This window comes from Uloborus diversus, chromosome 7, assembly GCF_026930045.1.
Source record: "Uloborus diversus isolate 005 chromosome 7, Udiv.v.3.1, whole genome shotgun sequence".
Lineage (NCBI taxonomy): Eukaryota > Metazoa > Arthropoda > Arachnida > Araneae > Uloboridae > Uloborus > Uloborus diversus.
Genome location: NC_072737.1, coordinates 70688132 through 70700304, shown reverse-complemented (window position 1 = coordinate 70700304; position 12173 = coordinate 70688132). Strand labels below are relative to the sequence as shown.

Below are 12173 nucleotides of genomic sequence, written 5' to 3'. Positions count from 1 at the left end.
CTCGATGTACACCAATCCGGTGTAGGCGGCTAATCCAGCCGCCATGGCAGCTAAACATAAACGTGCTAATGAAGCACTCTGAATTGTTATATAAAATACATCAATACCTTCAAAAGCAAAGAAAAAAAAAAGAGTCCGAAAATGGGAAATAAAATATAGGTTTCTTTTAAAAAGAAGATTGAAAAGACAAAAAAAAAAAAAAAAAAAAAAAAAACACACACAGAATTCTAGCTTTTACAAATTATTCATTCATCTTCTATTTTTGCATAAATCTTGGTGTGTATTCACAACCTTTCGTTGGGTTTTTCAAAAAGTTTTAACTATACATTTTTTTTAAATCTATTTCTTTGCACTGAATTCTGAAACATTTATGCAGTTTTCATTGCAAAATTTGTTCTTCATGAAATTGAAATTTATTATAAAGAAAACCAAGAATTTTAGAAACAAACAAACAAACATGTGCAATACCAACTCATGCAGAAAGATATATCATTACAATTATAATAATACTTTGTAAAAATGAACCAAAAAAAAAAAAAAAGAAAAAGAAATATTAAATACATAAACAGAAGTTAAACTTACCTGAAACAGAGTGTCATGAACATTTTTTGTTCCTTTTTGTAGTACCTGACTTAATTTCCATTTGTGAACTTGTCCAGGGAAATTCATGCTATCAACTTCAAACTCCCTGTTTAATATAAAATTGAACAATGTTCATTCAACATAAAAAGCTATTTTTATCCAAAATGAGAATATCATGCACATACCCAGACATGCCAAACTAAGAAGCTGAGAAATATGGAGGAGGGGGGGGGATCAATTGGAGAGTATTTTGAAAAAAAGAAAAAAAAAGATTTAAAAAAAATATCAATGGACACTACATTAACTACATTATTTTTATTGTACTTCTGATATTAATTTCAGAAAATTTTCTAAAAATAATGTACACAAAATACTGATATTTTACTGTCCAACAAATATTCAAGAAATAGTACAGAGTGTTAATAAATAGTCAAGCGGTTGAATGTATTTAAGGTGTCCCAAAGTGTGATTTCTGCGATTTTCTTAAAAAAATCTGAGACAGTCAGGTTTAGCAAATTTATTTAAAAATTATTTATTTCACAAACATAAAAATATGTTGAATAAGTAAAATTTGGTCATTAAAGCAATTGGCCCAAAAAAATAATCTCACAATCAACTCAAGAAAGTGTTGCCGAGAATACAAGAAACACAACTCATTCTTAGCAAGAAATTACACCTTTCCGAACTTGCCTTTCCCAGTTATGAACAAATCAAATTGATTTATTCATAACCTCATGAAATTAAGGTTACACTTTCACCATAATTTGCTGACTGCATTGCACCATTTTTTGCAAGTTGGTTTATTTTTATACAAATTTAAATTCAGAAAGAGAGGCAGCAGTTTCTAACCCCTGAGTTCTTAAATAAAGGGTTGAGAGAGCTCAAGTTCAATCTTGGTACATCACTCAATTATATCAATTTTTCATATTTTTTTCAGAGAAAAATATCTCTTTTAATTAAAGAAAAAATAATTGGTTATCTTTTATCCTTGCATTCAAACTCAAAATTTGGTTTTAAAAACTTCATAATATTATTTCAGGATCAAAAGAACAACTTGCCTAATTTAATCATGAAACTACAAAAAAATTCACAGGCTGTAAAGCCTAAACCATTAGAGATTCACCATTAATATTTTGAAAGCTTTTTTCAAATGCATATAAAAAGTAACCATGCCAAGTTTCAATACAATCCGAGACTGGGAGTTGAACCACATTTTTTTGACTAGCTTTTGCATTTTTTTTAAAATAAATTACAGAAATAAAAATATTATTGAAATAATGAATAAAATAAGTAGATATAGAGTAGCATGATATGGTAAAAAAAAAAAAACAACATTAAAAATGATTGAAATGTTTGCAGGGTGTAAAAAAGATTGAAATCTCAAACAAATCATGCAATTTTTGACGAAACATGTGTTTAACATTGTTGGCATGTTTCCCAAACATACGTTTTCTTCAGATCATGAGCGGATACAGGGAGGGGGCCATGGCCCCTCTGAGAAAATTTCAAGAACAGTTAAAATCCCCTTTTTTTGAGCAAAAATGCAAAAAATTTCCGTTATAACACATACAAAGTCTAACAATAAGGAAAACAATGAGAGCGATGTCATGGCCAGCTTGAAAAAGTTTCAGAAATAGTTTAAAATATTTTTTAGAGCTAAATATAAAAAAATTCTTATTATTCCTGGAAGTCTAACAAGAACATAAAAATAACACCGGGGAGCCATAAAACCACACTGAGGAAGTTTCAAGTCTAGTTTTTTAAACCCTCTTTCCCAGCTTAAATTGAAAAAAGATTTCATTGCTATCCATGTGAAGTCCGACAAGAATGGAAACAATGCCAGAAGAAGGGCATGGCCTCCACACGAAATTTTCAAAAAATAATTGTATACCAAATATTTGGGTTCATTTAGCATAATGTGCTCGTCTTGTTAGATGTGTTTACTTCCTCCATGTGGGAAAGAAAAGGGATATGTGTTAGTAAGTGTCTGATAAAAAGTTGTACATTTAATGATTGCGCGTTAAATTAAAATTGAATTTAAGTTTTAACCTGGCTTTATGCAGTGCTATGTAAGTATTCTGCATTCCCTTTTTAATATGGGACCCTTCAAACCCTTCCTCTTTCTCTTGTTGATAGTACCAAAGATCGCTTACAAACCACCATTTTAAAAAATAACTAGTAAAAGTTTCCAGGGGAAGGTCCCCCACATCTCATTTTCGCTGACATTCTTCAAGATTGACCTACGTTTTGCTTCAAGAGCTTGACGTTTCTGAAGCTTCAATTTTGAAAAATTGTGGCTCCTCTAAAAGTTACTCATGAATCTGGCACTGCCTACATTTGCAATTTAAAGAGTTCAATTTTGAAAATTTTTGGGAGTGGACCTCAGAATCTCTTCAGCTTCAACCTTACCAAAGATAGTCTAGAATGTGTTTTTACGTCAATAATTTAGTAAAATTTTCCTGGGAAGGGACTTTTAATCTATCTTCCCCTTAATATCAAAAATCGTCTAAAACAGCCTTTTTAGAGCTATAATTTCGGGGGGAACGCTTCAAACTCTTCTCCCCTACCATTACCAAAGATAATTAGAATGCAGCTTTAAAGACTTCAAATTTAAAAAAATTCTTGGTGTGGGCCCTCGAATATCTCCTCCACGTATCATCACGAAAAGATCGTATTAAACTGCGTTTTTGGCTCTACAATGGCAAAAACAAATGCGCCAGAGAAACCCCAAACTTCCTTCTTCTTAGCATTATTGGAGAGAATGTTTGCGCTTTTAAGGTTACAATTTTGAAAAATGGGCCGGGGGGGGGGGGGGGGTGCACCCAAGCCCTTAATATTACGAAAGACAGTTAAAATGCATTTCTAAGATTACAAATCAGAAAATTTTCCTTAGATGGGCCCTCAAATTTTTCCTCCCTCTAAGATCATAAAAGATCGTTTAAAACTGCATTCTTAGAGCTACTATTTCGAAAAATAGGCAGAGGTGCAACATCGAACCTCTTCTCCCCTAACTAGTGATGTGGATCGGGTAAATACCCAGCGGGTAGGTAAATATTTTTGTGGGTATTTACCTGGGTATTTACCCAAGGCCTGGGTAAATACCCAAAAACTGGGTATTTTACAAAAATTGCAAAAAAGTGAATGGGATTTTTTTAAAAAATCTAAATGTGAAATAATTGGTAAAACTGATAGATACATATATGTATTACACAGTTTATAATATTTTTTTATTGAAAGACTTGATGAAATCATGAAAGAAACATATGGTGAACCAAAGAATCTTTCTTTTCAATGTCATAATTGGAGAAGTATAAGCAATTCATTATGAACTTCAGGATTTCAAAATCACAATCTAGGTTAGTCATATCCAAAATGAAAAAAAAAGGAAGCATGAGGGATGTTTGGAAGAATAAACTGAGAAGTTATTAAGACTATTGTGTTATTTATTTTATTGATATTTAAGTGATAACATGGAAAATATAGAAACAGTTTTCACATTAATAAGCAAAAAAAAGCAAAATATTCTTTTCTGTTGCCTTGCTCATTTGCATTTGCTCCCCTGTAGGGTGGGAAGGTAAATATTTTTTTGGGTATTTTTCCGAAGGCAGGGTAAATCCCCTAATAATTGCGCATTTTGCAAAAAAATTTTAGGTGGTATTAAAAGGTGACTATTTTCTTTTTTAAACATAAATCCTAAAATAAAAGATTAAAAATTTTAAATGTTTATGTATATTATGTGTGTGTGTGTATATATATGTGTATGTGTGATACAGAATACACCTGAACAATTGAACTAAGTTTGGAGGAAATTTCTGCATAAGATATACGTAAATAAATAGTAATAATGAATTGAGCGACATTTCGTTACATTTTGATGCAGGGACATATTACTGCGTTATAAAAGCCTAGGACCTTAAAAAATTGATGTTTGCTTTTTTTGTAACCAGTTAATCTTTTTACTTTTTGTAGAATGGCTCTTTATATCTGAAATTTGGCTATCGACATTGATCAGGCATATCCAACACATTTAATGTGAATATCATATTAGATTGCTAAGCTGTTTCACACAATAATTCTTTAAATATGTGATCAAAATACAATTTTTGGGCAAAAATTTATTGTTTTGTATATTGTTGGTTGTATACAGAAAAGTATTTTAGTTGAATATAAATTTTTGAAATAAATACACGGGTATTTACCCATTTTGGGTATTTACCCGGGTATATACCCTGGGTATTTACCCCTAAAAATAAATACCCGGGTATTTTACATCACTACCCCTAACCAACCAAAGATCATCTAAAATGCGTTTTTAAGACTACAAATTCGAAATTTTTCCGGAGGAGAAACCCCCAGGCCCTCTTTACTTTGGAGTTAATATTACACTTACGGTTGGTACATATCGGTTTCCTCTTGAATCATAAGTACTATACAGTCGCCTCAGAACACAGTACTAAATACAAGAATACCACTTTGAGGCGACAATATATGCACACGTTTGTTAAGAAAAAGAGGGAAATTATTGGGATGGTAACAGCCTTTATGTTAAACTTGCGTCGCCTAGTGAAAATTCCTTAAAAAATGCTCTAGTTAAAGGTGGGCCATATTGATATTTGTAAAACTCAAAAAATTTCCATAGCATCGTATTTTTCCAAATGGCCTCCTCTGAGAATTCTGTCTGGATCCGCCCCTGCGGCAGATATTGTGGAGGATGAAGAGTTGAGGGAGGACAATAGAAAAAATAAGAAAACGGGGACCAAACTTGATATAGTTTTCAAAAATGAAGGAAATTTTCAGAAATCTAAAGAATTTTTAAAGGTTTTTCAGGGACCTTAATTTTGTTTGATGAAATTAAGAGTTTTTTAAGGCAGTACGAACCTTGTTTGCCTAACTAAAATTAATAAATAAACAAATCATCAAAATAATGAATAAAATAAGCTGAGTCAAGGTAGCATATGTTACAATACAAACTTTCAAATTAGTTGAAACGTTTACAGGATGCAAAAGGATTAAAATATCAAACAAGGCACACAATTTTTCGGTGAAGCTTGTGTTTGGAACTGGGAAGATTCTAAAAATATGGTTTTTCAGAGTAATCGAGGTGTCTGAAAATCAAGAGGGAAAAAATGTAGCTGAAAGGAAGCAGGGACTAAAAATTCTAAGAAATATGGGCAAATAGGCATTTACTCAGATTCATAGGAAAATAAAAATATAGAAGCCCTTCCAGTCTCGTGCATATCAAAGTTTAATTGATCAAAAAATTCTGGGGGAAAAAAAAAGATTACTGCATACAGTACATGATTATGCCAATTTGATTTATGAAAAATATATTTTTATTTCCAGTTTACCTCAAAATTAATCATTCAAAACTTCTATTATTTACGACTAATAAAAACTTTTTATGATAATATTAGAAGTAAGCATAAGTGATGCATAAATACGACCTTAAAATACATTAACGTAATTAGAATTGATTAACCAAAACTTAAACTGTATATTTAATTTAAAATGTTTACTAATCACTTATTTTAACTGCTAGTTTAATATTTGACTAAAAAAAAACATACCCAGATTCTCTGATGTGTAATAATTGTTTTTGAGTTAGAGGTTGAGGCTCTCCTTTTTGGTTGATGGAAACAAGATTTAGTTCTTCAAATGTTGGAGCTATAAACAAGTCTCGCACTATAAGAGGTTTTGACTGTAAAAGTTGAATAAAAATTAATAATCATAACAATTTGAATCAAAGATATTTTTTCAATATATTTAATGAATTATAGAATCAACTCCTTCTGTGGCATGTCCACACAGTAATATATCAGCATTTTTTCTAGATTATTTAATTAACATCATGAACATGGATTAATAGGAAAATCAAATTAAACAGGAAAAACCAAACAGGTAAACCACAGAAAATTTTTTTCAGCATAATATTAAAAATGTATTGTTTTAAGTTTCTTTAGGACAAAAAAGAATAATCACAAACATAACTGCTTAAAAAAAAAGAAAGATGACATTTTTATGATTAAGATTTCCACAATAATTATAATCTACACCAGCGGTCGGCAACGCCTCCACTGCAATCAACCGGTCAATCTCGACCTTTTTTCAGTTGATTATGGCATTTTTTCCATTTTTGAGAGTACCATTTATAAACATTATTTTCTGGGAGGGGTGGGGGACTTGACTGGGTAAAAATGACTTAAAATTTTTGGATTGAATAAGTGCGGTAAAATTAAAAGTATAGTCTTCAACTATACAATTAGACAAAAAGGAGGGTTAAAAATAATGCTAAACACATAGTTAAAAATGACCAAATGGTAGAATCACATTGCAAAGAAAAAAAGCGAGCATTTTAGAAGCAGATAGAATCGAATTTTGAAATATGAAAAATTGGAACTGAAGCATAAAAGCGTAAGAAACGGATAAGATTCATAAATTTTGGACCTAATCTGTAGAATTTGATTAATTTGCAGGTTTTTGAACTCAAAAGCCATGACCAGTTGTCAGTTTCCATGATTTTTAAGCACTTTTTGCTGAAAATCATGACTTTCCGTGACTATTCTTGATTATAGTCAAAATCCATGACTTTCCATAACTTTGCAGGTGCATGGACGCTCTGCATGTGCAAAAGGTTGATCATTGTATTACAACAATAGAAGGAGAGGTAGCCTATTTTTTAAACCCATCCCAGACCCCTTTTTTCATTATTAGCAGAGAATTGTGCAAGCAATTATTTTAGATCTTATTTTGTAAAATTTTCTTTGATTTTTTGTTTACAATATATTCTCGAGATTGTTTTAATAATACTTTAAAATTCCAGTCAGAAACAAGTTTGCAAACAGCTTTAATATTTGCTAATTATTTAATAACTTCTGCAAAAAGGGGCCTGTAGGTTACGGAAGCAAAATTTTACAAAATCTTCATTGTTTAGATACAACAAAGTCCAAAGGACCAGTGAAATCATTTCACCGTAATAAATTTCATTATACCGATATTTTGAATGTTAACACTGTTCTCACGTAAAATGAGTTGGGAATTACCAAAGCCTTTGCTAAAACAAGACAATTCCCTATTGCATACTTCGCCAAAACCAGATTTGGCTGTACTTGGGAAAAGTTCCAAATTTTCTAGAAAACCCACACCTAATAGAAACATACAAAAATTCAATTTCTTTTTCCAAAAATTACAATGCTATTTTTATGGCCCCTGCTATTTTAAAAATAATAATAATATAAATATTGAACATAAATACTTTTTTGTTGCCATTATTTTCACTTGTAACCACAGTGAGTGGGGGAGGTAAAACAATTGGGAAGACATCCCAATGATATAAAACTTTTTCTGCAACCTAAAATAAAAAGAGTCGCCTTTTATGCAAAATACATTTAAGGAAAATGAAGCATCAAAAATGTGCATAAGAATAAAGAAGTATTAAAGAATTTTCTTACGTAAAATTTTAACAATATTAGTCATATAATTACAGGGAAAAAGATTTTGTTTCAATGCAAATATAATCTGAAAAGTTTGGAACATCAGACACGCATATAACCATTTCCTAATTCTTTGATTTAATTTTCCTTTTGAATAAAAATCAATTACTTTTACTTATCATAAATAAAATCATTCAGCATAGTTATTTTGTTCCAGACATATTGAAAGTATTTAAAAGAAAAAAATAATTTTCACTGCTTAATTGGTACAAATTTATCGAATATAAATATAGATATTGGCTATAATAGTGCACTCCTGATTAAATGATTAATTTCTCATAAAGAAAGAAATGCATACATGGATCATATGTTTCAAACAAGTGTGACAAGCCTCAATTAAAATTTTCTGCAAAACTTAAAATTTTCTTGAAATTATGTAAAAAATCATTCTACTTCTCTATCCCTTTTCACTGAAAAAATTCCAAATCATTAAATGCCCAAATTTAAGTGGTATTGAAAATAGTTCAAAATCTATTTAGTTAGAAAGCCTGGTGTGCAATAGATAAAAAAGTTTACAATTTATTATCAGTTTTAATAGAAATATAACATTTATATAAGCCAGTGATGCCCAACATATGGCCAGCAATGCTGATTAATATGGCCTGTTGTTTTGTTCAACTATTAAAATTAAAAATTACAATTAGTCACAATGCCACAAATTTGGAGCCAATTATTCAGAATTTGATTTATGCAAAACATATAAACTTGGCATTTATAAAATGAGTATCTAATAATGATAGCAGCAATTTTCGGTTTGAAATTTTCTTTAATTTTGATTCATGTGTTTACAGTAAAGCATAGTTTATAGGTCGCTCAAGAGACTGGAGTAAAACAATGTATAAATGAAAACAACCTATAATCAAAACATTATTTTAACTTTTACAAATGTAACCCCAGAAACAAATTTTATTCAAGTACAGCAGAACCTTGTTTATACAAATTTCCGGATCAAATTTGTAGCCTTTAAAAAAAATTATGCTTACATAGATAATTTTAAATTAGGATAGCAAGAACGTAAGTACCAAGTAAGAACGTAGGATAGTAAAAACGTACACCAAACATTCACTGGTTATTTTTATTAAACGTACAGTTCCTGCATAGATTGTACAATTTATTGTAATCTAACTAACACCACTGCAGCTGAACTATAGCATTTGGATGATCGTGCTTTATTCAAACGCCACTTGTGTTCGAACCAGAAACCCATTATTTTTTAAGAAGTTGTACAAAAATTGTTTTGACATATTTTGATGTCTCGTAAACTACTTCTCATAATTTTACTACAAAATATGGTATTTTGTCATAATGAACAGTAAGTCTGCTTAGTTAAAGATTTGCTTAATCCTATCCAGATTACCTTTGGTCCACGTTGTACAGATAAACAAGGTTGTACTGTACAACAGTTTTGAGGTTATTATAAAATGCAACTAGCAAAAAATATTTTGTAGTAGTTCTATTCTAAAAACAAAAATTGAAATTTTAAAGAAAATGGTTATAGAAGAGAAATAAATCACACCTTTACTGTTTACCATAAACACACACTTTTCAATGTATATTTTCAATAATAATAAAACTATATTTTGTTGTTACATATTTGCATTTTAGCTAAAAAAATCTTTTATCGTCATCTTCGAGCATTGATTATAACATTATGAATCGAATTGAGTTCATGAAATGATTTTTCATTTGCGTTTTGAGAAATAAAACAAAATTTAAGTTCATACATTTTTTTGCACATTTAAAGTAAGTTACTTCGTCGATAAGCAAGGTGGAACGATTGCAGTCTCAGTTAGTCATTGTAAAAAAATTTTAATTACATTTAGTTTTAATTAAAACTGAAAATAATGAGCTCTTTACGATTTTTATGTATATTTTATCTGACTTGCTCAGCAGTGCATAATTAATGATTAAGGTAATATATTATTCCTCCAACAGAAAAAACATAACCATCAATAAATAATCTGTGTGATTAACACATTGACTGCCACAGCAATTTTCAGAAATCTGGCCTAAACTGACAATTTTATTTAATCACATTATATTACTAAAAACCTCATTCTAATGCATAGTTATCATCAAAAAGCATAAGAAATGAAACCACCTACGGAAAAAAAACAGTATCCAACAAAACCATGTCGTATACCCCATGCAAAAAACGGTGTAAAACACAGACCAGCCTGTAAAGAGAAGCCAGCCCTTTGTGTGGAAGATGGTTTTAAGAAGTTCTACAAACAATAAAATATTATTTTATTTCTTGAATTTGAATTAATTTTTATAATGATATCTTTTGTTTGCTTTATAATAAAATTTCTGGTCATACATTGATCCCCCCCCCCCCCTAGAAACCATCTATTGATATTATCACTGATATATCCGGAGTTTAATCGTAGCTGCACTAGAATGACCAAGTAAACAAGTATGAGTTATCTTGTGGTTGGCAGTCAACGTGTCAAAAGAAGCTAAGAAATAAATAACTATGCTACAAACAAAAAATAACTGTAAGATCAACAATAATGTGCTTATAAAAGTGCAAAACTGCAGACTTACTTTGAATACAAGAGCCCACTGCAAAAAGAAGTGAGCTAGGAATGTAAAGATATTGGACAAAAGTCAAAAAATTAATGTATCGGATGCAACCAACAACTTTTCATTGGTTAACTTTGTTAAAATAAAAAAATCACTTTTTTGCAAAATGTTTTAGAAGAAAAAACACACCTAATACTTTTTTTTTCTTGAGGAAAAAAGGGGAATAACAGAGAATTAAAAGCTCAGGACTGCAAAAAGTAACTATATAAAACATTTTACAGTGAAAAATCAAGAAACCTTTTTTATTGCTTTAACCACTTCGACAACTTCCACTGGTGCTCCATCTACATCCACAGGAAATTCTAGAGGAGCTCTCTGAAATCATTATTTAAAAGTATTTTGTTATTTTTTTTAAATCAATTGCATCCCTATCAATTTCTATGCCAGAATCAAAGTTTTAAAATCTATACCATACCTTTGGCTCTATGACTTCAATTTCCATCTTTAGAAAAATGTTTGCATTTGTCAATCCAGTGGCAATAAAACAAATGCAAAATCTGAATAACTGGAATCTTACAGCCCTATAATAAATAATAAAGTTAAAAAAGTCCATTTAATATGACATTTATATGCCCAATGTGCTTTTTAATTCCCTCCCCCCCCCCCCAAGTTAACAATAAAACATTGAAATATACCGCCAGCTCAGTCATTTCCAGCCGAGGACTACAGTTTCATGCTTATCAAGTTATACAGTTTCGTGTAGTTCACTTATACAGTTTCGTGCTTGTCCTCGGCTGGAAATGACTGAGCTGGTGGTGTATTTCATGTATTTCTGCTTTAGCCCTGGCTAATGGGCGGTAATTTACTGAATAAAACATTGCACAGTAGCAAACTCTAAACAATCTCAACACACTCTTACCTACACTGTACTCCCGTTTATCCGTGTGCGGATTATGTGTACAGTCAAAATTTTAATTTTTAAAATAATTAAAGCTAAAAACTATGCTAAACTTTTTTACATATTTTATTACTAGTACAAATGTATTACTTTTGTATCAGTACAGTATCATATTTAAATCCGAAGTATTTTATACACCACCGTGTACTTTACTCATAGCCTCCAAATACACACTTTTCTACATGTTTGGTCATTTTCGGACTCTCTGTGTTTTTCAATCACGCTTCTGTCCAGGATTTTTCACAGGGTCCGTTTTTTGTGAAAAATGAAATAATCTTGTGAAAAATCAAATATTTTTGCAAAAAAAAAAATTGTAAAAACAAAATTTTACTGCATCATTGAAACTTTTAGTCAGATGTTTTCCTCTTTTCTGTTGAGTATATCAATCTAGAGAGTTTTCTTGCTATTTGGGGTGGGGTTGAGGAGTCGCATCACTCTCTGGAAGATGGGCACCCCTCAAGTATCAATATCTATACATCATTCTACATTGCATTAAATTGAACTGGAAATGTTACACACATATAGTATTTAAAATAATTGCAAAAAAGAAGGCAGGTGTTCAGCATTTAACTTCTTGACCCAAGACACCCACAGAATTTCGTTTAAAATCTATAAAT

At 30.6% G+C, this 12173-nt stretch overlaps 1 protein-coding gene across 1 annotated transcript in view; it reads right to left on the bottom strand.

Moving 5' to 3' along the window:
- The window catches only part of LOC129225725 (uncharacterized), a 70771-nt gene extending 59632 nt beyond the window's left edge, over positions 1-11139 (bottom strand). Inside the window, exons 1-5 of the mRNA XM_054860219.1 lie at positions 11074-11139; positions 10896-10973; positions 7835-7930; positions 6150-6280; positions 583-688 (exon numbers count right to left, since the gene is read on the bottom strand). Coding sequence (XP_054716194.1) covers positions 583-688; positions 6150-6280; positions 7835-7930; positions 10896-10973; positions 11074-11100 — 438 coding nt within the window. The 5' untranslated portion in view covers positions 11101-11139. The remainder of the gene's footprint in view (positions 1-582; positions 689-6149; positions 6281-7834; positions 7931-10895; positions 10974-11073) is intronic.
- Between the last annotated feature and the right edge of the window lie 1034 nt (positions 11140-12173).